Source organism: Fusarium musae, chromosome 8 (genome assembly GCF_019915245.1).
Source record: "Fusarium musae strain F31 chromosome 8, whole genome shotgun sequence".
In the NCBI taxonomy this organism is placed as follows: Eukaryota; Fungi; Ascomycota; class Sordariomycetes; order Hypocreales; family Nectriaceae; genus Fusarium; species Fusarium musae.
The window spans coordinates 314,720-339,731 of record NC_058394.1 but is presented as its reverse complement, the minus strand read 5'-3'; the positions used below and the strand labels follow the sequence as shown (position 1 = coordinate 339,731).

General features: G+C 38.4%; 7 protein-coding genes across 7 annotated transcripts; 1 reads left to right on the top strand and 6 right to left on the bottom strand.

Moving 5' to 3' along the window:
- Positions 1–290: 290 nt before the first annotated feature.
- J7337_010326 (uncharacterized protein) lies at positions 291–850 on the bottom strand (the record flags this gene model as incomplete). Its single annotated transcript, XM_044827911.1, has 2 exons — positions 291–541; positions 595–850. 2 exons carry the CDS (start codon positions 848–850, stop codon positions 291–293), a joined length of 507 nt encoding a protein of 168 aa, XP_044676465.1.
- Positions 851–2,491: 1,641 nt separating this feature from the next.
- Positions 2,492–4,314, bottom strand: J7337_010325 (uncharacterized protein; the record flags this gene model as incomplete). Its single annotated transcript, XM_044827910.1, has 3 exons — positions 2,492–3,362; positions 3,415–4,011; positions 4,079–4,314. The coding sequence occupies 3 exons, from the start codon at positions 4,312–4,314 to the stop codon at positions 2,492–2,494; spliced, it is 1,704 nt and encodes a 567-aa protein (XP_044676464.1).
- Positions 4,315–4,883: 569 nt separating this feature from the next.
- On the bottom strand, positions 4,884–5,276 carry J7337_010324 (uncharacterized protein; the record flags this gene model as incomplete). Its single annotated transcript, XM_044827909.1, is given in 2 exon segments — positions 4,884–4,977; positions 4,990–5,276. 2 exon segments carry the CDS (start codon positions 5,274–5,276, stop codon positions 4,884–4,886), a joined length of 381 nt encoding a protein of 126 aa, XP_044676463.1.
- Positions 5,277–5,782: 506 nt separating this feature from the next.
- J7337_010323 (uncharacterized protein) lies at positions 5,783–6,591 on the bottom strand (the record flags this gene model as incomplete). The annotated part of the gene is made up of 2 exons (XM_044827908.1): positions 5,783–5,881; positions 5,914–6,591. 2 exons carry the CDS (start codon positions 6,589–6,591, stop codon positions 5,783–5,785), a joined length of 777 nt encoding a protein of 258 aa, XP_044676462.1.
- Positions 6,592–17,373: 10,782 nt separating this feature from the next.
- J7337_010322 (uncharacterized protein) lies at positions 17,374–18,497 on the bottom strand (the record flags this gene model as incomplete). Its single annotated transcript, XM_044827907.1, has 2 exons — positions 17,374–17,560; positions 17,605–18,497. 2 exons carry the CDS (start codon positions 18,495–18,497, stop codon positions 17,374–17,376), a joined length of 1,080 nt encoding a protein of 359 aa, XP_044676461.1.
- A 982-nt stretch (positions 18,498–19,479) lies between these two features.
- On the bottom strand, positions 19,480–20,745 carry J7337_010321 (uncharacterized protein; the record flags this gene model as incomplete). The annotated part of the gene is made up of 2 exons (XM_044827906.1): positions 19,480–20,336; positions 20,463–20,745. 2 exons carry the CDS (start codon positions 20,743–20,745, stop codon positions 19,480–19,482), a joined length of 1,140 nt encoding a protein of 379 aa, XP_044676460.1.
- A 1,099-nt stretch (positions 20,746–21,844) lies between these two features.
- Positions 21,845–22,435, top strand: J7337_010320 (uncharacterized protein; the record flags this gene model as incomplete). Its single annotated transcript, XM_044827905.1, has 2 exons — positions 21,845–22,262; positions 22,314–22,435. The coding sequence occupies 2 exons, from the start codon at positions 21,845–21,847 to the stop codon at positions 22,433–22,435; spliced, it is 540 nt and encodes a 179-aa protein (XP_044676459.1).
- Positions 22,436–25,012: the final 2,577 nt, after the last annotated feature.

Here is a 25,012-nt window from a genome sequence, read left to right as displayed (position 1 = left end):
ATGTTATAGCTGCCCAAGAAGTTTTGTTTCATCTTTAATTCCCCAGTAAACCTAATATCAGTGGCTTGCATGTCTTGTAAAGACTTAGGTGATTCATAATCCGACCTTTGGAAGGTAGTAAAATCTTTAACTAATGGCATCTCGCATCTCGAAAATATCAGGAGGCCCCTGAAGGAATTTCGTAGGATCCCCTTCCACATACGCTGGCCGCTCACATACAATTAGCACTTTCAAGTTCTCAAGATGGCCATTTCCAGCTTCTGCAGCCAATAAGCCCGTGAGTAAGCCTGCTAAACCTTCCGCGCCTGATCAATTAGTTCCTTTACAGATGTCAACTCAATATGGGAAAATATCTGGTTGAGTGATCCTTCGTAGGGCAAGTCAAATTGACCTTCAATAGTCCGCAATCCTATAGCAGCAAACAAGGTATGCAATATAGGCTTAGGAAAGAACTTGTATGCCCCTACATGTGATGGAAGTTCAGTGACCTGCAAACGCTCCAACTTGTTTACATCAACACGGACCACGGAGAATCGTTCCCCTATGTAACGCTACATTAGACACGTACCTGGAATTGGATACCCTTTGACCTACCCCTTGCTTCTTCTGTAATGATAATAATCTCGTTCGCCGTGACCTTCTCGCCGATGGTGACACTATGCTCCACGAAACGTGCAACCTCGAAACTGTAGGTGAAAGCGACTTTATCATCGCCAGAGCCTGGGATAGCAGCTGCCTCGTTGGTTATGTCGACCAAGAGGTCGGCATATTTGAGATATGTCTTGACTTTGGGACATCCAGAGTAATCGGATAAATGCCTATTGGAGACAATAGTGTACTTAAGTTTCATTTACGAAAGCACGGCGACAGTGGCAGCTGAAAAGTCGGGCAGAGGTGATCGAGTCAAAACGTTAAGACCGAGCGGACGCAGAACGATGGCTGAGTGTCTGGCTCACCCTTGAGGGGTTTTGATGGACCATTGGCTGGCTACAAATCTGCGAGTGCTACTGGAAGAGTCACTGACTTGAGCTAAATTGACCTCTGCCTGACTGACTTCTGGACTGATGATGTTCAAACATGATATGACGACTTCCACGTTGTGTTTCTCGAGCACATCGCGAATGTGAAAAACATCAGTGTAGTCTACATAAATCCTGGGCTCATTATCGAGCTCCTTGACGATGTTAGCTAAAGACCTCAGAGCGAGCAGCTATTTCCTGCCTCGCGAGGTAACACCAAAACCCGGGTTTGTTGATTCTGTGAGAACTTCAACCGTTCTGCTAACATCTCCTTGCCCACCGACCACAGCAACAGCGTGAACCATGTTTCGGGATAAGAGGATAGTTATACTGTAGTGGCTTCTATTTACAACAGTATGGATTCAATAAGAAAAGATTATGCTTATTCCTATACATTTGTTTTGTGCTTGATCCCTTTCTAATACGATCCATGTAGTGCACAGCACGCCATCTGGAGTCGCTTAGCCGGACTCCGATAGAGACGTCGAAGCGGACCTTGAAAATGGATTGTAACATACAATTTATTTTTCGTAATCCAGATGGAGACCGGACGTCGACGGAGACGTGGTAAAATGCCGAACGGAGGGCGTACCCGACAATCCATCCATATCCGTATATCCGATGTGCCTTAGCCGCTCCTACAAAACCTGTGAAGTAGCAGTCCCTTGCATACAAGCTAGGACAACTTGAACACTGCGGGAAAAGAACCTTGATTGAGAGCTGATGATGACATGGAAATCCTTACTGGGGCTGGGACATAACCAAGGGTCCTTATCTGCACGCTCTGGGCTCTGAAGATTCTCGTGAAGCTGGTCTTCTGCCTGAAGTGGAGTGGATTAAACGGGGCTTGTGACTTGGTGTTTAGGCGATGCTTGAACGCTTCCTCAGGATACAAATCACTCTGAAATGGTAAGATGAAGGGCAACCATATCTTTCAAAGTAACGCTGCGTGGTCAAATCACAACTAGTTCAATAGCGATCATGTTTCCTTCGAGTTTGAGATGTCCATCATGTACTCATTTCGTCACTGGTGAAGGAAGAGAAGTTAGCCATATGCTGAATTCAATTTCTATAGATCAGTGTCTTAGTTATTGGTGCCGTGGGCATAGACATAGACGGCTTTCGTTGTATTTTCTCGTATCACAATCTTGGCGATGCCTCAACTTGATTCGCACTTCTTCGAAGTTTTATACCAAACCTCCCTAGAAACAGCAGTCATGTTGACTAAATCTACTCCATGACGTTTGATCATGGATCTCTTTGCTCATGTACGCGAATCCCGTGAGTCTTTGAAGACGATGGTTTCGGGTCGACGGTTTCAACTGGAGCAGGAGAAGTTTTAGCGAAAGAGCGTCGCTTTCTTCTCAAAAGCCTGAAAAACAAGAAATCGTTAGTAATTGAGACGTATCAAGCAAAAATAAGTACTGGTGCAACTCGAAGGTTACTCTTGCAAGGAAATGAAAGATGTTCACTTACAAAACCACTGCGATTCCTCCTAGCACAAAAGGCACTCCAAGGCCGACACTGACACCAATAATGACGCTTCTGGAAACTCCTCTAGAGCTCTCATTTGATTTGCTGTTCGAATCATCATCCTTGCCATCTTTAGCCGAAGCTGTCGTGGTTGGCGGAACATAGGAAGACGGAGCTCCCGACATTGCTACCAACTTGTTTGCGCCCTTTCCGAATGGAACCAAGCTCGTAATGGTATGGCTAACGGACTCGGGGAACACGGCCTCGCTATCGGTGGAAATAACAGTAACATGTGTTCGTGTAGTGGTGTACTTTGACGTTGTCTGCAGTGACATTGGACAGTTGACTAATCCTTCCGATTGGCAGGCTACAACAGTGAACGTGGCCTTGGTAGAGATTGTCGTTGTCTCCATCTCATCTTCTTCATCATTGTTCCCTCTCACCCGCAGTGCTGGGGATGTCGTGATGGATAAAGAAGCATCGCTGCTTCGTTGGCTGGCACAAGCATGTCCCAACGTAGTGTAGAAGACAGGAATCTCAGTTTCCGGCACTGGCCCCCATGTTATATCATCAATAGCAATAGAAGCACCAGCAGCAGCGCCAACAGCCAGTTGATAGACTTCCTCGACTCGAAGGTTGCAATCGTCGTCTTCATCAGTGGAAATAGTGACGTTGGTAATTAACTCGGCAATGTTGGCAAATACTCCTACTTCAACACCTCCGCCAACATGAGCGATTGTTTTGCCGGCAACTGACACTTCAGGTGATGCTATTTCAAAGCCTGCTTTTACACCGACACGCAGAACAGCTTTGAACACAACACCGGCACTCTCGAGAGTGACTGGTAGAAATTCGAAGTCGCCACCATTTCTATTAAGCTTCTGTTAGTTCATATCGAGCCACAGTCAGACACAAGACTTACATTGTCAGATTCGAAACCTTCTTGGAGAAGATGGCAATGTCAAACAAAACACCATCGTCCAGTCTGAGATGGAAACCGCTACTAATGTTGATCTCCCCTTCTACAGATAGGATGAGGTCAATAGCGAAGATAACACCGAGCTCTAGATTATCTCGAACGGCGAAGCCAGCGGGCGTAGTTGAAGTGTACAAGTTCAGAGTATATGTGGCACCAGCCGAGAGGACTGTGTCGATCAACATGTAGACTTCTAATCCATCGAATTGGAACTGAAGTCGGAACTCTGGGATCTCGGGTATGTCAACATTCAAGTTGTAGTCCAATGGCGGTAGATCGAAATCGTCTAGGTCAAATCCGTCATCTAGATTATCTGCCACCGTATCGATGTAGTTTTCTATGTAATCGGCCGTCTCGTCTGCCAGTTTGTCGATCTCGCGTCTGACTTGGCTGGTAAAATTGCCAAAAGCGCGGCTGACGTTGAATTCACGGTCATATATGAACTCTGTGGTAGCGGTTCCTTTTATATAGCACGTCGCGCAAGAGATTTCAATGCTGGCTGAGACTGAAGCGTTTCCTTGCCTGGAACCCAACTCCTCCTCCCTGCGAACAAATCAACATAGTTAGAGATTGATGCCAAGTGTTTAGCGACTGGTGATAATTGACGCACCCCGTGTACGCGAAGAGGATAGCATTGACCCAGCTCGTATCTAAAGATGTGCTGTTTTTTTGCTTCGTGCCCTTTGGCTGTCGGATCGGCCGGGCGGGGGTTCTTGGAACGAGGTCCAGTGTGTTGTATCCAGAATAATCAGGCGTGTTACCGGCACGAACAAGTGAGGCGCTTCCGAAGACCAGAAATGACCTAGTCGCCAGAAAAATACCGAGTAGTAAAGCATCAAACAACATCTTGTTGAAGCACCAATTGGCATATAGTTAAAATTGCGAAGAGACAAGAAGAAAAAGGAGCATGGAAAACTGAAGGGGGTAGTGCCCTCTCTGCAATTTCAGTGGCCTGCTTGCACTTATCTCTTTAGGTTTCAAGTTCTGCATGTTGGTTCTCAAATATGCATGTTGGCTCTGAATTTGGAGAGAAGGCCATGTTATGGCAGGGTATCTACACACTGACCCACCTAGCTGAAAGACATTTCCTCCCATTTGGGGTATAGCTGATATTTCAATGTTACAGCAGCGTCGGATTAATGTAAGTTGGTCTGGGTCACAAGCCGTGATAGAAACCCTTGTGCATGGCATTGTACGGGAAGGGGTCTACAAGGGCCGCTGAATTGATGGTGAGACGATGTCCGAAGTCGAGACGGCCTAGCCCAGTCTAAATTTGCTACCTATTTCCCTTCCAGCTATTCCTAAAGCCAGTCGTATGATACCAGCGGACCCAGAAATAACCCAGCAACTTGGTAAGGGTAGAATTAACATCTGTTTTAGCGAAGGCAGAGCGCTTTCCTGAGGTCTTTAAAAGATCATTTTGCAGAAGCCGCAAGATTCTGAAGCATCGGAACATCCATTGCATAAAGGTCATTTCCATCATCATCCAGAAACATCGACGCTCCCTCGCTAATCATTAACATCTCAGTTTCCACCTCGAACACAAGCGGATCGTGCTGTGAACCCTCATGCTCCGAAACATAATCTCCCTTCTCAAAGTACCCAGCCTGCGGATGATCTCCGTTTTCCTTCAAGATGGAGATCTCGGCACTCTTGACGTGTCGATGACGAGGTAGAACACCCCCAGGCTCAGCTCTGATCATGACTGTATAGGAGCCGGTTTCGGGAATGAGTTTGATGAGTTTGATCCAGAGCTTAGGGGCGAGGGGGAGGCATTTTAGGTCGTTGCAGTGAGTCGTGTCGCCCATTTTTGAGGGTTGTGTTAGTGTATTTAGTGAAGTCATCGTGTAAGTGGGTTGTGTTGAAAGGGATATAAGTAGGGAACTAAAGGCCCAAAATAACTACAGACTCTGATGCTGTTTTCCCAACGGTTGCATTTAAGGTATCTGAGCTCCGTTGTTGTAGTTATGCCGCCAGCTTATATATAAGGAGTGATTGAGATGGAAGATTCCATGTAAAAACTTAGTCTTCACCTGTTACGTCAATTTTTATTCATTTCTTTCCCGCGCGGCAAGAAGAGTCTTCTTCTTCGGATGTAGTTTCGTGTCCGGACATTGACGATGTCCAAAGTTCGTTAGTTGGGTTCCACCTCTAGACCTTTGGAGTTATTGCTCGCTGTTAGCTTAGAGTGGACTCGCCCTTACTAGCGCCTGTGTGCCTTTAAAAATTGCGTCACCATTATATATCACTAGATGAATTTCGCGATGAGCAAAGCATGGGGAATAAATAAAGTTTTACAACAAATGAGATCCTTCTATATAATGTCTACTTGCTCAAGGTGAACAACAAGTCTATGGCAAAGAACCTTCAGCGTCTTCCATGGACGGGTACGCCAGAAATCCAGAAGCCATGTCTATCCAACCACAAGGGTACAACCCCATCTACCTTGCACAATCGCCACGCTAAGACGCGGAATCCAGTCTTTTCAATTTCTCGAAAATCAGGCTTCAGACGCTCAAAGACAATGGAAGGCCAAAGTACAGCGCGATCCTCAAAGATGCGGTCTTCTCTGTTGTCGATCATATCGAGAACCATTTGATTTCGTATACAAAGGACCTCAATGTCCCCGGAAAGAACATCTCCTGGTTGGAGAGAACGAAGCCATTGCCAGTCGTAGAACATGTCCGCTTCAAGCTCGTTGAAATTGTATGTATACATTGTCTTGCACTCGCGGCGAAGGTATAGACTGCAGGCAACATTCCTGATGTTACGGTTAGCGTCATGGATAAGGTCTCTGAGAATAGAGTGCTTGATAGAATGAGAGGGATGCGGATTGACTTTTCTTTTGCCAACTCGCAACTTGGGGTTGAGGTCAGGAATAGTTCCAGCTATATCCGGATTCTCGTAGCGTCTGAAATGGAAAGCCATCATGGTTTCGTTCTCCCTTTGCTGCTTTGGGTCTGCGGCCGTGCTGGTGTAGTACAGCCGCTTGTTCTTTTCGATCATCCCGGAGTTTTGAAGGTCATCTAACAATGCTTCAAACTGAGGGGCTAAACAGTAAGTATCTTCAGGCGGGACAGGGTTGACTGCGTCGATCAAGCCTGAGGAAACTGGGTTGGACATCGTATCCGGGAGCCCAAGACTCCACTTCATAGTACGAATTCCATTCTCCAAGACCTTGGTTCGTCGTTGAATCTCACCTTGTTTACGAGCAGCAGGCCAATAGTCGATGTAAGGATATTCCAGAATCTCTCCGTCCTCTAGCGATTCCGAGACCGTTAAGAAAGATCCCGCATCGTTTTCAAGGTATTCGTTTAGGCCAAACTTGCGCGCCAATGATCCGCTGCCTAACTTCAGAGCATGAACTTCGTAGTCTAATGCGTGGAGTCGCTCTCGGATTTCTGCCTCGTGGCTAGCCTTAGCGATTGTTAAAAGATAGGGTAGCCCTGATCGGTCTAGCTTACCTAATAAGGATTAGCGCTCCTCTTATATATATATAGCATAGCTTCCCTTATTATATAAGAGAAATCAAGGCTCTTTTAACCCTTATATATATCCCTTTATTATATATACTATAGTTATAAGCTTAAGTAAGTATAAGACTTAATAACTTTATTATATTATTTAATATATATTTATTTATCTTATTTTATAAAACTAATATACTTAAAAGAATTACTAAGCTTATAAAGTATAACTATTAATAAGTAAAGTGCTTTATATATTTCTATTTATATAATCCTTTATAGTTTAAATAACTAGATTTTATAGATTTAGGTAATTAAATTATAAGCTAAAGTATATAAAATATAGCTATAAATTAACTTTAAGTATACTAATAAAGCTTTTAATAAGTTATAAGAACCTATAATTAAAAACTTTAATACTTTTATTAAAAGGAAGCTTATAGAGTATAAAAATAAGGTAGCTATTACTAAAATTAAAGAAAAACTGCCTTTTAAACCTTTTATAACTAATTTAAAGATTTTTTATAAAATATTCTTTCTAGGATTATAATATATTTAAAGATAATATAAGTAATATATTAATAAATACTTATAAATCCTAGCTTATATTATAAAGAGTATTAAATTAAATATTTTATTTTCTATATTTACTTAAGTTAAAGAAAATTACTTAAAGAGCTATATAATTTACTAGCTACTTTAAGGCTTAAAAAAGGATCTAGTATTAAGTATAATAACTATAATTAAGGAGATTACTTAAAAATATTTTAAAGTCTTTAATAATACTTTTAAAGCTTAATAAAGCCTTAAATAGTAATTACTATAATAATAAGAAGCTTATATATAAACTAGACCTATTATATCTTTAAGATCTTAAGAAACCTAAAAGTTAATTACTTTTTAAAAGTAATTAAAAAAAGGATAGCCCCTTTATAGGCAGAAACTAAATAAAATACGCTTTTTAAGAAAAAGAAAATTAATAAAAAAACCTCTTTTATAAAGCTAGCTAGTAAGTTATATATAGTTATTAGAAAAAACCTATTTAATAAAAGCTATTTAGTTTATATAACCTTTAATAATTATATAAATAAGCTAATGAAATATAATAATTGCTTTTATAAGTAAAATAACTATTAGTAAAAGGCTAAAGAATATACCCTTTTTATTTATATAATTACTAATATAACGCTTTATTATATTAAAAAACCTTTTAATAATAAGCTTAAGTAAATCTATAAAGAGCTTAATAAGCCCTTTTAGAAATAGCTTAAGCTAAAAGTTATAAGAAATAGTAATAAAGGAAGCTTACTAGCTTAAAGAAACTAGGGTTTATTTATTTATTTTAGTAACTTAATAAATTTTATCTTATTACTTAATATCTTAGCTAAGGCTAAGTATAATATATAGCTTTATATTACTTATAAGAAACCCTTTTACTTATTTATATAAAGCACTTTATTAAATATTTATAGTATTACTTACTTAGTAAATATAATTATTTTACTTAAAAAAGGTTTTTTTATTTTAATAAATAGTAACTATATAAAAGTAGGGAATATAAGATTCTTAATTTTAAGAAAAAGAATTAAAGTAATTTAAAAGATCTTAAATAGCTTAGTAGAAATAAAAACCTAGTTACTTACTTTAAGTAATATTATTATTATTAAAGGATTTTATATAAATATTATATTAAAAGCCTTTTTATAATTATTAAAAGTATAGTATTTAGGGTTTAACTGCTCTTTAAAATAAAGAAACTTTTTAAAAAGTATAATCTTTTTATAATTATAATATAAGTATAATATTTTAATATTTTAATTTAAGTCTATTTTAGCCTATTTATTTATTAACTACCTAATACTTAAAAGCATAATTTTAATTAGTAATAAAGTAGTTTTTTAATATAATAAAGTAAATATAATATATTTTTTTACTTTTAGAGTAAGGAAACTATTAAGAAATAAAAGGAAGGCTTATAATAGTAGTAATGCCTTATAGTATATAAGATTAAGGCACTTTAAAAAAAAAGCGCTTAAAAAGCTTATAAATAGGGGAAAAAATATATAAATTACTAAAATAGTATATATTAACTATAAGACCTATATTTAAATATATATAATATAAGTTATTAGTTATTACTTATTAAAAGATCGCTTTTTAAGACCTTTTTAAAGGATTTATTAAAATCTTTAAAAATATAAAATAGGGTATAATAGCTTAAATTACTTATTAGTAATAAAAAATAAATTTAGTAGCTAGCTATATACTATTTTATTAAAAAGTAAAAGAAAATTAATAGTCTTTAATATACTATTTTAGTTTAAATATTAAGTAAAATACTAGTTTAGACTAGTTATTTATAAAATATATAATAATAATAAGCCTATTATAATTTATATATTAAGTAATACTAACTTCTTATAATAGATATAATTTAAAGGTATAAATATAAAGCTTATATTACTTTATATAAAAGAACTTAATAGTAAGATAGAATAAGTAAAGAAAGAAGTATTAGAGAAATTAAATATAATACTTAATAAAATATAGCTACTTTATTCTTTATAGCTAGAAAGTATATAAACTGCTACTTTTTTACTTAATATAAATTTAAAAGTAATTAAAAGATAGTAAATTTTTATAAAAATATTATAAAATTAATTTAAGTATAAAGTGCTATTATAAATAAGAGAGTATATAGTAAACCTAAGACTTAATTAAAGCGATATATAAGCCTATAGCTACTAAGCTTATTTATTAAATTAAGATAGGGAAGCTAAGATATATAAAAAGGCATTTAAAATAAGCCCTAAAAGTTATATTAAGTATTTAATAAGCTATATAGTATATAATATATATTAAATATAAATACTTTAATTTAAAAAGGTAATAGTTACTTAAAATATTAGGTTTAATAAATATATCTTTTATTAATTAAAGAAAGAGTATATAAAAAAGCTTTTAAAAAGGGTATTTAAAGTATAAATCCTTAACTTAAAAAAAGATAATAATAAAGTTAATTTACTAAATAAACCTATTTAAGTTATATATTTTAAGAGCCTAAACTTAGAAGTAAAGGTAATTAAAAAAAGTATAGTTACTTTTATAAAAAGTGCTAATAAGTATTAAAATTAATATATACTAATTTAAAGTATTAATAGATTTTAGACCTTAAAAGTAATACTAGAGCTAAGTAAGCTTAAAGCTAAAGGAGATAATAAAAGTATTATAAATACTAATATAATATTTAAAAGCTTTATAATAGTTAAAGTAAATAAGTTACTAAGTATATAACTATAGATTAAGCTAGAAGCCCTTAAAGGTATATAAAAAGTACTTTAAAGCCTAGAGTTATTACTATAATTACTAGAAATACTAATAGGTAATATAATTATTATAGCTAGCTATAAAAAAGAGGATATATTTATATTATTTCTTTAATAGTTTAAGAATAATAAAATAAATAACTAAAATAATAATTAAAGATAGTAAATATAAAACTTAGTAATAAAGTTTAATAAAGTACTATAACTAGTAATATATAATAATTAAAGTAGCTAAAATATAATATTACTATTATTACTTTTATAAAAAGCTTTTATACCTTAGACTAAAATAATAATATATTTAAGATTAAGAATAATAGCTTAAGTATAGTAACTTATAATATAAAATAATTAAAATATAGTAACTACAGGTTTAACTACTTATTTATACTTATAATAGGCATTTTATAGCTTTTTTATAACTAATTACTATAAAAATATATAAAAGCTTAATAATAATACTAAAATAGCTTTCTTTTTCTTTATAAGTATAATATATACTTATTAATATATATACTAAGTATTTAAACTAGCTATTTATATTATATTAAATTTAAAAACCTTAAAAAAGAATCTTTATAAAAATAACTTTCTGCTTCTATTAGTAATATATAAAAAGTAATAAAATTATATACTAAGTAATTAATTTTAATTAATAGAGTAAGTAGAAGTTAATAAGCTATACTTAAAGTATATATAAAGATAGATTTAATAATTAATAGCTTAATTAAAAATACTACTTTTAAAGTAAGTTTATACTTATAAATTTAATAAAAATAATTACTTTAAGAAATATAAAATATATATTTATATAAAAGGTAACTTATAACTTATAATTATAATAAAAAATATATATATAGTTACTCTTATAATATATTCTTTTTACTTAATTATAGCCTTAGCTACTTAATTTAACTTAAAAATTATATAACTAGATATAATAAATGCTTTTATTAATATTAAATATAGTAAGTATAATATACTAGTTATATATAAGCTTCTTTTAAGATTTAAGGTTATTAAAATATATATAAAGCTTAATTATATACTATATAGCTTTAAGGATTTACTTTAATTATAGTTTAAGACTTTTATAGTAATACTTAAAAAACTAGGTCTTAAAGCTAGTAAAGAAAAGCCTTGCTTCTATTACTTTATAAAGTAAGATATTTTTTTAGTCTTTTTTATAAATAATATTCTTATTTTATATTATAGAAATACCTTATTATAAGCTTTACTTATAGTAAATAGCCTTAAGAAAAGATTTAAGCTTAGTAAAAAGGGTAATATAAAGTAGTTTTTTAATATAAAGATAGTTTATAATTACTAAATATAAAAGATCTACTTTAGCTATAATTCCTATATTAAAAAGATTTATATTTAATTTAAAGTATATAATAAGGTCTTTTAATTTTTAATATTAATTCTAATTACCTTTTTTTATTAAAACTTAAGCTAAGCTATTAAAAGAAAAGTACTTTTATATTAAAAAAGGATTAAATTAATTCTCTATATAGTAATTATAATATACTTTAATATAGTCTTTATAGCTTCTTTTTTATTAAAATACTTTATAAACCTTTTAAAAAAGTATTATAAAGCTACTAATTAAATACTATATTATTTATATTTAATAAGGCAATTTATACTTTAATATAGAGATAATAATAAGCTTTAAGTATTATAAATAGCTAGTAATATATCTTTTATAGATAATAAAAATATAAAAAGGTCTTTATAAGGCTATTTAATTACTCTTTTTAAAGGACTAATTATTTAAAAGGCCTTTTACTAAGCTATAGTTATTACTTTTATAATAAAGGTAAAGCTACTTTTTTTAATATAAATAGCTAAGGAATTAATAGCTTTTAAATACCTTTTTAAAAAAATATACTTTAATTTAAAAGCTTTTTAAAATATATATTATAATAATTAATAGACTATATATTTAATTATATTAAAAAGTATATAAATAAATACTTATTTATATTATATTAATATTTATAACCTTTAGCTAAAATAAGAATATTAAAAAGGATTATTTAAGATTATTTATTTCCTTATAGGGGATATACCTATAAATAGACTTATAAAAGCTTTATTAAGGTAATACTTTAAGTACTTTAAAGCCTCTTTAAATATAATAAGAATTAAAGTTATAAAAAATTAAGTACTATAATAAATAGGTAAATATAATTTTATTTATCTATATAGTAAGACTTAAACTATATACTATATTACTACTTAATAATATTATTATATTCTATTACTTAAGAATTACTATTACTTACTAAGTCTTAAAAGCTTAAATAAAGTAATAAATAGAACTTAAAAAATAATAGCTATAACTTATATTACCTAAGCTTAAAGTAAAGTATTAAATATATAAGCTTATAAATAGCTTCTTTTTAATTAGCTAAAGACTTACCTTAAGGCTAGGTATTAGTATTAGCTTTAGCTAAACCTTACTCTAACTCTTAAACTAATACTTTACTAATTATATAAAGGGGGCTTTTAGCCTAGTTATAAGTAAAAAAAAATCCTATAATATCTTTATTATATAAAAAATCTAAAGTAAAGTATAATATAATATAAGTATTAGAAATTACTTATAATAAAAGTTAGTTAAATATAAAAGTAGTAAAAATATATAGTATAAGACTTATAGTTTTTTTATTATTTTAAAGATTTTTCTTTAAAATATATATAAAAAGTTTAATTATATTAAAACTATTTTAAAGTTAGCTAGTTACTAGAATTAATTATTATAAAGTATATATATAAGATTATAAATATAACTATTACTTTTATAAAAAGTATAGTATTTTATATAATAATCTAAATTAACTTTATAATACTTAAATTTACTTTTATTAATAATATAAAAATAAATATAACTAAAGTAAAAAAGCTTATAATAGTTATTAATAAAGACTATAATAAAAAGTAAATTAGAGTTAATAATCTTTAAATAGTTATTATAATTATAAAAAGAAAGATTATTTTCTTTTTAATTTAAATAATTAGCCTTATAAAAATTATTTTATATAAATTAAAGTATACTAAAAGGTAAAAAGGAAAAATAAGCTTATTTAAACTTATTATTTAATATAATAATAAATAAGCTTTTTCCTTTTAAGTATAATTAAAATAAGGAATAAAGTTAGTAAAGGGAAAAGGAGTAATATAAAGTATTTACTTTTAAATTAAGTAAGCTTACTCTTTTTATTAGCTAATACTATAGCTATAGTAAGTAACTTACTTTTATAAAAGGCTTAAAAGCTATTATAAGTTCTTACTTAATATTAATTAAGTTAAATATAAAATATAAAAAAAGGTATTATATAATAAAAAAGAGTATAAAAAAAAGAGTTATAAGCTAAAAAAGGTATTAAAGAATAGAAGTTAAGATACTTAAAAACTATATTAAGAAATAACTTATTATTTTAATAAAAAAATAAAAAAAAAAAGTCTTATTTTATAAAATAAAAAAAGATTATTTATACTTTTTTAAAAGTAATTTAAAGGCTAAAAGAGTTTTTATAATTATTTTTTATTACTAAGTACTATAATAATACTTTTAATATTTACTTTATATTTTATTATATATAATATAATTACTTAAAGCCTTTTTTAAATATTATAGCTTTAATTAAGGGGTATATTAAAAAATAGGGTAGCTTTAATTAGTTTAGCTTACTTAATAAGGATTAGCGCTTTTATATATATATATATAGTATAGCTTCCCCTATTATATAAGAGAAATTAAGGCTTTTTTAACCCTTATATATATCCCTCTGCTATATGTGCCATAGCGATGAATTCCATGGTTAAAGCGTTTGGTAAGAAAGCTGATATTTAGAATGATTGTCCTGGTCTTGTAACTGATGGAACTCTTGGTTTAGAACTTGCCGGCAGTAGATTTCGTAAGATCTGTTAATTAGCAAAGCACATGATCTCATGCGGCATCAGATTTTATAGGAATCATTACATATATTCGTTAAATAGTTGTTCATGGCGTTTTAACCTTTGGCAACTGAATATTCAGTTGAAACTGTGAACAACACGTACAAATCAGTGAACAGAAGTTGGAGGAACAACTATATGTGAGCATTGAACTAGATTTTGGGGTTTAAACAGGTGATAAACAGATCCAACCAAAGGGTTTCTTGCCAACTGCAGTGCTGACTAATGAGTATTTCAATGCAGTGCTTATAGGTCTCCCGGTCAGACCTTCCAATCGTCCTGATTGATACGCCACGAGTGTATGAGACCACAGTATCTAGCTTGCATAAGCTTATATGCAAGCTCATGATTGAAAGAAAAGTCAAGCATGCTGCAGCTAAACGCTGCCCTTGCTCCACTTGCCTCTACCTCTGATCCTCTTCCCCCAAACGAAGAACAGATACGGAACAGGGATCAGCGTCGCAGCAATGCAACCAAAGACGGTTGTTCCCCAGTCCACTCCAAGTCTGTGATACATAGGGATGATGAACAAAGGAAATGCGCCCGAGAACATGGACCGCATAAAGGTATTGGCTGCAACTGCACTTTCGCTGTAAAGAGTGAACGTAACGATGAGGTAGCCAAGTGCAGGTTGGAAGATGGTTGTGAAACCAAAGCCAGTCAGTGCAATGCCGATGATTGATGGCCAATAGTTGATGCTCGGAGATGAGGTCCCTAAAGTCGCCAGTCCCGAAGTTCCATCGGTGGTTTGAGTTAATGCTACTTACATGCAAAGAGGAACTGTCCAGCTAATGGGCAATGGGGGCCGCTGATACCGGCAGTGAGTGGCATGTTAGGTCATCATCTCAGCCTCGCCATTCTAATTCTCCCAACAGTCCAATCTCTATTCATGGCCTCTTCAGTCTCAACGAGCTCCCCTCCGAGGGCCCCGACAGCTTCATCCACTACTGAAAACGTCAAAATGAGTTCCACCTCAGACTCTCCCGTGCCAACTCCCTCCGACCCACTTCCTCTACGCAGCTGCACCTATTGCCGCTATCGAAAAGTGAAATGTGATCGCCAGAAGCCCTGCTCCAATTGCCTGCGCGTCAAACTCAATTGCTCATACCCCGCTGGTCGTGGTAGAGCTGCCAAGAAGTCTACTCGAACGCTGGATACCCGTCTCGTCGATCGGCTCCAGTGACTGGAAAACACCATTAAGGAACTCACAAGTCAGGTCGAGGCCACAACCGATGCCGCTCCATCTGGAGATAATATAGATGTAGAAGAAATTTAACCACATCGGGGTGCTGCATGGAACTCTCTGTCGGGAGAAGATGGCGCTGTTCATAATGCTTCCACCAACCAACAACTTGGTTGCCTGATGATAAATGATAGTAAGAGCTACTACGTTAGTAACATTTTGTGGGCCAATCTAGGAAACGAGGTTAATACTGTAACCTTATTATACATCTACCATGGTTGCTGATTTATTTGTTATTCAGATCGAAGAATTGCGCGACATGCTACACGACTCTCTGTTTGAAGATGATGCTAACAACCCTACTGATGCATATGGACCCATGCCAGAGGTGGCGTCACCTATTGGGATAAGTGCTTCGGTCTTTGGGTTTCGTTCCCTCTGTCATTCCCTTCTGAGCTATCATCCACCCATGCACCTATCAGTCACTCTCTTGAACATCTTCATCCAGAATGTCCTTCCACTGGTGCATATCTTCCATATGCCAACCACAGAGCAGTGGTTTTGGGATTCTATCGTGTCACTAGAGACATTCGATAGAAATGCAGGGCCTTGCTATTTGCCATCTACTACTCGTCAGTCATAAGCATGGATGAAGGCCAGTGCAAAAGCGTCCTCGGGGAGTTGCGTTCTACCTCGCTAATCAAATTCCGCTTTGTTATCGAGCAATCTTTGGTCCGTGCCAGCTTGCTGAACACGCAAAGCCTTGTCCTCCTCCAAGCCGCTGTGTTATTGCTATCGGGCCTACGGAACGAAGACGACTCTAGAACGACATGGTCTTTAACGTCGCTTATATTTCACATCGCCCAAGCTATGGGTCTGCATCGTGATGGAACAAGTTTTGGTCTCAAGCCATTCGATACCGAACTCAGGCGTCGGCTTTGGTGGCATATCTGTCTACTAGACATGCGATCCTCAGAGTTTCATGGATACAAACCTATAGTGCGGGGCGACATGTTTGACACAAAGCTTCCCCCTCAACATCAACGACAGCGATATCACCCCCCATATGACAGAAGCCCCTAAAGAGCATGAAGGATACACTCAGATGACGTTCTGTCTAATCCGTTGTGAGATGACTAAAGCTGGCTGGAAGGTTGGATATGCATCACCGATTCCAAGCTCAACAACGACTGCAGCACAAGCTGATGGTGAACAAATCGTTCAATAACTCCAGAACCAATTAGAGGAGCGTTACTGTGATGAATCCGTACCGTTCATGCTGTTCACAACGAAGGTCGCCCGACTCATCGTTCCCCACACGGGGCTCATCGTTGACTTCTCGAGGAAACAAAAAGAAGCATACACCTCGACGATCGTTCGAGACAGACTATTTTCCATTTCTATGGAAGTATTTGAACTGTCAATTTTTATTATGACAAATAGCGGTATCTCGAAGTGGACGTGGCACTCTAAAGCGCATATCCAGTGGCACGCAGTCATATTTGTACTCTCCGAGATTTGTTCTCGTCCAGCGTCAGCGGAATATGATCGAGCATGGGAGTTCACTAACACGGTCCACAATCGATGGAGTATGAATGAAAGGGGTAAGAGGGGAAATCTATGGAGGCCGATCCAGAGACTCATTGTCAAGGCTCGTTATGTACGGGAGATGCAGCAGCTGGACCCGGGTTTTCATCTTGCTAGAAGAATGGCTACACCGGATAAGGCGCCCGTGCAGGCTGGAAGCTCTGAATTGCAGCAGGAAACACCAGACCCATACGGCATTCCTGGCATGGTGAGTCCTGATGGGTATATGGATTGGATGCTGGGGGATGTTGGGATAGATCTGTACAGTGGAATGGCGAACGGACCCAGCTGGGGCTAGCATAATGATAGTCATCAGAATTCGGACTCAACTCCTCGCCAACTAATCTACATACTTTGTAACGGCCCATCTCCGTTCTTATACACCAGCACTGACATCAACCAAAATCTTAACATGATTATCCTTATCATTGATAAGCGTCTGGAACCCCTCCTCCACAACCTTATCCATCTTGATAACCTTTGTAATCATCCCCTCAGGCGTAATCTTGCCACTCGACAGCGCATCAATGACCTCTTCAAAATCACCAAGAGCATACGTGGCGCTATTAAAGTTAGATTTGCTTCAATAAAGACGAAGGGAACTTACCATCCAACGTATGATCTTTCACGAAACACGATCTGATTCATGTTCAATTGAGCCCTCTTTTCCCAAACAGCGATGTTGACGAGTACTGCTCTAGCCTTGAGACAATCGAAAGCTGCATCGATGGCATGCTGGGATCCAGCTGCGTCGAAACCAACGTCTGCGCCCAAACCGTCGGTCAATTTCTTGACTTCAGCCACGATGTCGTCCTTGGTTGGGTCAAACACATGATGAGCGCCGAATTTCCTTGCAAACTCTCGACGCTTGGAGCTGACCTCGCTGAGAATAATGTTCTTGCATCCTCTGCCAATAAGCGCCTGCACAACAGCGAGTCCAATTGGTCCGCCACCAACGACAAACGCTGAATCACCTTCTTGATATGGCGAGATCTTGATCGCGTGCCATCCGACGGCAAGCGGTTCAACAAGCGCTCCAACCTCAAGAGAAACGTTATCAGGCAACTTCTTCACAGCATCTTGCGGAACAACTGTCGTTTCACAGAGACCGCCTCCCCAACCACTCAGCCCGATAAACCCATTCTTGTCACAACAATTGACAAGACCGCGCTTGCATGAACGACATTCATTATCGTAAATAATCGGCTGAACGCAAACGCGATCTCCCTTCTGGAGGCGCGTAACCTCACTCCCCACTTCCTCGACAACGCCGCTGAACTCATGACCCAGAGTGAGGGGCGATGTCTCCCCGGTGATGCCGTGCGGGGTGCCAGGCTTGGGGATGAGGTTATTGCCACCGAGATATTCATGCACGTCTGTCCCGCAGATTCCGCAGAATTTAGGAGCGATACGGACCGAGTTTGGCTCGAGAGAGGGGAGGGGAATCTCCTCTAGCCGGACATCCTGCTGTCCGTGGAAACGCACTGCTTTCATTGACATGGCGGAAGTTGGAAGTCAAGTACCAACAATAGGTAGTGATGGGAAGAGGAGAGGAACTGTATTGATATTGAGGAGAAGGTGACTTTTATAACATCGTCAGCTGATGAAGAACGTGACGCAAAAGACGACCTTCCCCTCATTCAACATATTTCCAGAGATAGTAATGCGAAGTCACAAAGTACACTTATAAGCCTAACGTGATGAGATGATCGGATTACCTGATGGGGAATAGATTAGTGTTAAGATTGAACAGGGGGCACGTTTCCACGAATGAGGAGTGGAGAGGGAATGCGGGGGAAGCCTCGGCGAGAACCGAAGAGTGTGAAATCGTGATCAGCCAAGACTTGAAGTGGTCTGTTGCATTGAGTTGATAGACCCCACATCTGATGGCTCACATCACGCGCCTTGCACGTTGAATCGAGTCTCGCCATAAATGATCAAACTGGGGAAGTGGAATGTGCAGTAGATAGTTCTACCGATCGTGGTGTTGTAGACCGGATCTTTGTCCTTACTCTATCAATGGCTATTGTCATAAGCCTTTTAGATAGGCTTCGTTCTGGCACAAAACAGCACGCGTGCGTTGCGTATGCTTCTCATAGTAATTACAAAGCTTTGCAGAAATATAGAAATCTGGATTGCATATATTGGCCAGTCAAGACAGGTCTATCTTGTTTTATGACCTGGGCGAGGTTGATCAATCGTGAGATGCAGGGTATCAAGCTACAATTGTGAGATTGGGCCCACAAACAGGCCACCTGATTGTCAATCATCAGGACGAACACCAAGATGGGGGCAGACAAGCTTGTTAGGCAGGATGTGCAGCGACCTGGGTAAAAAAAAGCATTTCATATATAAATTCTGACCCGGGTCCCATAGACCTACTGAGACCTTGCAACTTATCTGTTCATGACTTTGACCGTATCCCCGTTTGACTGACCGACCCGCTCCAGCTCACAACAATAGATAATCCTATCAGTAGAATCTATTTCTCTTCGTCCTTCTGCTTCTTGATGTCAAATTGGTTCTCCTCCTTCTTGCCATCATCCTTATGCTTCTCGCCATTCTTGTCCTCCTCATCCTTACCTCTCTCAATCGTTTGGTCCTTCTCTTCCGCTTCATGTTTGTCCTTACCCTTTACAGTCTCCTTGATATTGAACTTTTTATCCGAGTCCTTCTCTTCCTCTTTAATCTTGTCCTTGTCCTTCTCGCCATTCTTGTCCTCCTCATCCTTACCTCTCTCAATCGTTTGGTCCTTCTCTTCCGCTTCATGTTTGTCCTTACCCTTTACAGTCTCCTTGATATCGAACTTTTTATCCGAGTCCTTCTCTTCCGCTTCATGTTTGTTCTTACCCTTTACAGTCTCCTTGATATCGAACTTTTTATCTGAGTCCTTCTCTTCCTCTTCAATCTTGTCCTTGTCCTTAGCCTTCACTTTCTTCTTCTGCCTTTCCTTGTGCATATCCTTCGTTTCACCACTCTCACAATCAAATCCAGGAACACATTCCCCGGCTGCCTCGTACAAAGTCTCCGTAAAGTGCTCATCCGCCAAATGGTCCTTTTTCCTCCGAGCGTCATGAGTTGACAACTTCTTGTTCAGCGCTGGTGTAGGAGACCCATCCCAATTAACTAGATTTGCGACAACCCATTCCCCAACATCCTTCCTAATTTTCTCCACGTGCCCCTTGTTGGCAAAACGAAAGACAGCACTCCGATGGGAAACAGGCCCATAATTTAGCATCAGAGGATGGCCCTCTTGTAGGTGGGGTTTGTCCCTGCGAATGTATACTCCGTTTTCTGAAGCTGCAACGTGCTGGACGGTGTTGTTCTTGACAAAGACCACTATGTTTTCCCAGCGGGGTTTGCGGTAACACAAGAACCCCGATGCAAGTTCGTACTCATACCTTGGTCCTGTCAGTTTGGACTTGCGGGCACTAGGCGTTGGGACTTACATGTATGCGCACCAACCGTTGTTGCAGCGCTTCCTCGTGTAGACCTTTCTCTTGGATACTAGAGATCTCGAAACGCAAGCCCCACCATCTGGTATGGGCCTTTTGGCGCCTTTACAGATCCCCTTGTCAAAGTAAAAGGCTGGCTGGTACCGAAGACTGTCTTCATCTGCATTTGCATCAAGCTTCTGCGATGCAGAGCTATTTCCTCGGAGCTGCTCCGGATTTGAGATTTGGCTGGGGAATGCACAAGCAATGGAGACTACTCCAAGGATGGAAAGGAGAAGAGATGGGATATACATCTCGATCGTCGACAAAGAATTTCACTTATGTTTAGGAGTGGAGTTGACGGAAGCAGCTGGGAATGACACGGGGCCAGAGCCAGCAATATATACCCGTGAAATGACTAAGATTTTGGGACCGCGATGAGTTTATGCTTCAGCCTGATTGAGTACTGTCGCGCAGAATCTGGCCTGACACCTGACGGACGAGATCAATCAAGGCATCATCGACCAGCAGGAACTGAGTGACGCCCGCCACAGCAGAAACACTTGAGCAAGGTGACACTCATTCAAGATACATCCAAGCCACTCGGCGAAAATAACACATTAGACTTTCCACTCTGTCAGAAAGATTCATTTCATTTGGTTGACAAGTTTGATATATCCCGCACGATGATCTGAGCCACTCGGTCAAAACAAACACTTTAGCATTTTTTCTCCGTGTTCCTCAACACCGGTTTTTCTACTAAAGCCGGGAAATTGCAGCAACTGACGGCACTAATGCAGCCAATTGAACATTCGCATTCTCAACGCCCAGGGGACTTGTATGCTGAATTCGTTTAGCTGGACCGACAACTTGGGTCTGGCGTTGCACTAAAAACATCACTATTGATTATGGCGTCTATTAGCTCACTGATATCTCGTAGACCCCTTTCCAATTGCCGAAGTCGCAATAATAAAAGGATGCATGAGACGCGTTGTGTTTTCAGTTCTGTATTCCTTCCCTTGTACTCACTTCAGTCACTCGTTATCTGCAACAATGCAATTCATCATTCATTTGCGAGTGGCGTTGGGCTTATTGGTCATTGGGTCTGCTGTCGCAAGCCCTTGCAAGCCTCGTGAGTATTCGTTGACGACAGTGTTTGATTGATTACATACTGAGATAAAATTAGTCTCAGCCACAACCACTTCTGCTATCACCTCTGCTGTCACTTCGGAGGCTTCCACCGAGACTTCATTGGTCACTTCTCATGCATCCAGTACTGAAGATGTAGAAGCCACCTCCTCCACGGTAGTTGAATCGTCTACCGATGCATTCGTCTCTTCAACTAAGACGACTGCCTCGGCCGAAACGTCGGATTCATCCATCACCATTGAGACATCTGCAGCCACAACCACCATGGACTACACTACGGAGACTACAACTGCTGAGCCAACCACCACCGACGCCACCACCACCGTGGCTGAGACAACATCATCCGCAGCCATCCCTACCTTCACAATGTTTGCTTCCGGCTCAAACGCCGTGGCAGGTAACAGTCTCGAGACTTACGACCGCGACAGCACCGTGGCCGTATTCGACCCCGCCACCGAGGACGACAATCCCTCAGCCCGACAATATTCCATCGACTCTCAAGGCAGGATCGTAAATGACCTCGGCTGGTATCTCTGTGGCTATTATGGTGCGACGAACGAGGAACTGAACAAGCCTGCTACTGTTGTGACCTGCCATACCCAGATTGCATTGCAGACAGCTTTCCTGACTTGCGAGTTGTCTGGTCCCTTTGGTATCGAGTGCTCGGTCCCGGCGATGTCTTGTGTGTCGAGCGGATCTTCTAGTATGCCTCCGACGTGTATACCTTCTACAGGTACTTGGAGCCTGAATTCTGTCGGTGTTCGAGCGCTTGGCCACACTTGGCAGATTGGAGGTAGTGATACGCCGGCTAATTATGAGCGTATGACTATGAGCATCCGGGAAGTCGGAGCGTAGGAGGTAGAAGTGAATAGTCAGGTTTACCGTATACCTGTGAGGAACTTCTATTTAGAATTTCAAGCGTCTGGACCGGAAGTTTATGAACATACTATAAAATATAAGTCTTTAAGATATCTATTCTGAATAAGAAACAATAATGCTACAATTGACTACTTATATCAAACAGCATCCCATGTTGTTTCCATTTTACTCCTATCTCGTGAGTAAACTTGATCTTCTATCCTCACCGTTACGTCAGTCTTCACATTAATGCCTTTGCTATCCACATGCCCAAGCTCCACAGATTCTGTCGTCGCGTTGGCGCTTGTGACGATAGCTCTTGCGCTCGCCCCGTCACTCCCGGGGTCGGTGTCAGCAACATGGGGCTGCCTAATATATTGACTTGCACCAGGCCGAGTTCCGGTCCGAGTTCCTCGAGCGGGTGTCTTGTCTGTACTGTACAGGTGACTTCGGAGACCGACGTGGTAGGAAACGAGGCGAATCAGAGGCTGAAGAGCAGGGAAGCTGCCGCACCAGAGTCCAACGTGTAATTCAATTGAGACCCAAATGGCAACTCGGCCCATCTTGTAAGTACTTTAATAAGAATGTTAGTGGCAGCGAAGAGGACAAGGCAGGTAACTAACGTGTCAACACCAAAATCAGTTGTCATCATGAAGCCAAGTCGAATAATGCCAACGACAATGGCAACTAAGCCAACACAGAAGACGAGGATGACTTTTATAGCCTGAGAACCAAACCTCATATTCTTGTAAATAACCCAGATTGGCGTTCCGAAAAGTGCAGCGTCAATGAAAATCCCGATGAAAGCATGCGCCCAGAGCAAATGAGCCTCTGATTTTTGGCTGACACAATGTCCATTACTATTCATGCGATCAAATAGGTCCCTGTGACAGCATTAGATGACCAACTAAGCAAAGCGATAGGAACTGATACACGTACGCGATAGGTTGACACTCCAGGAGGAAGAATAATAGTGCTGCTAGAGTTATCAAGACGATAATAGCGCCGATGCCCCATATCAATCCCATGAATGGACCTATCGGCAGTTCGAATGTCAGTTTGTACCAGCAGTGCAGAGGATGGAAGACATACGATCTCGACGCAGACGGGGAATAAAAGCTAGAATTGACAGCCGGATGAAACAGAGCGCTGGGAAAAATAGCATTTGTTCAACAGGTAAAAGCTTGAGGTTTTCTCTATTAGCCTGGGACAAGGACCAATCCGGTCATGTGTGCATTGAATTGGCGCGTACATTGAAGAAAGCTTTTAACTGTGCGGGAGTGAGTGTGTTCATTGTAGAGCCTGATCCATTTTGCACTTGGGCGATCTCGATGGCGGAAATAGCGACAGTCAATGCCTAAACCATACGGATGTCAGAGCTGATGGAGTGGGAATAGTCCACAGGGGGTCTCACGAAGCCAATCAATGCCAAAAAGTCATCAACCCCAAACGCCCTGGTCATGAAGCAACGAGCGTACAGACGCGCCATTATGATGAGAGATGAGAATACGATGAGGCATAGATTCAGGCGTAGGATATCAGGCCCTTGAGACCTAGTCTCATTGCCTGAGCCGCTTGCCATCTTTGGCGTTGCGTTGGCGCAATGCAGCAGCAGGCCAGGGACTTGGTGAATGACTGTGTGTCACAGTCAGGGCCGACATTCCCGCTTTTATAGGTAGTTGCCGGCGGTTTTGTTACATGGGACTTAAGGGGTCGGAGAGTGCCATCTTGCAGCACTTTGAATCCATAAGGGAATAGTAAAATGTAAGCAGCCACAATCCAAACAAGACAAGCTCGTCTATTTAACAGCTACGAACTGACGCCAGCATATCTCGAAGGCCGTCTTCCCCGTACCCACATGGCATGGGCAATTTCGATCTAGCAGGGCATCCCGCCCAATCAGTATGTCGATGGCCAATAAGCCGTTTGGATCGGAATGTGGAGAGCTTCGGGCTTACTCGGGCCCGCACTCTCCTGGAAGATCCTCTTCTCTAGCGTGAACTTCCCCTTGAAACCCCGGCGACAATGGCGTTGTAATAGGATCCAAGACATTGTACCCTGGCTTAGCGGGCTCTTTGAGTTTACGTGGCGCCTCTGCGAGTCAGCACCTCGGCACAGTTTGTGGAGATTGGAATCCCAAGTTTTCGTTTACAAAGTCTGAAAGCGACATTGCGGGGGATCCCATCAGGACTAATGCATTCTCTGCCTTGACCCGGCTACCCGGGTTACCCGGCCCTGACGCCGTTAGGTACATGCGAACATCATACCCAATGACTTTGCCAGATCTTGGGGCGGTTGCCAGCATATTATTTCGGTTAGCTAAGGTGAAAACATAGATGTCCTGCCATTAGTCTATAGGGTACCTAGTTCCAGTCTGGGATAAGCTGGAAGGCTTTTTCTGGCCCTTGGGAAAGAGGTGTTTATAATCATTGCCTAGACATAGGTTTATACAAACAGGACCAGGAGAGTATAAAAAGGTATCGACTATTTCAATATATGTAAACATCAAGTAAATAGAATGCAAGTATAATAATGTTCAAGAAGATTACAATTATGCCCTCGACTGCATCGATC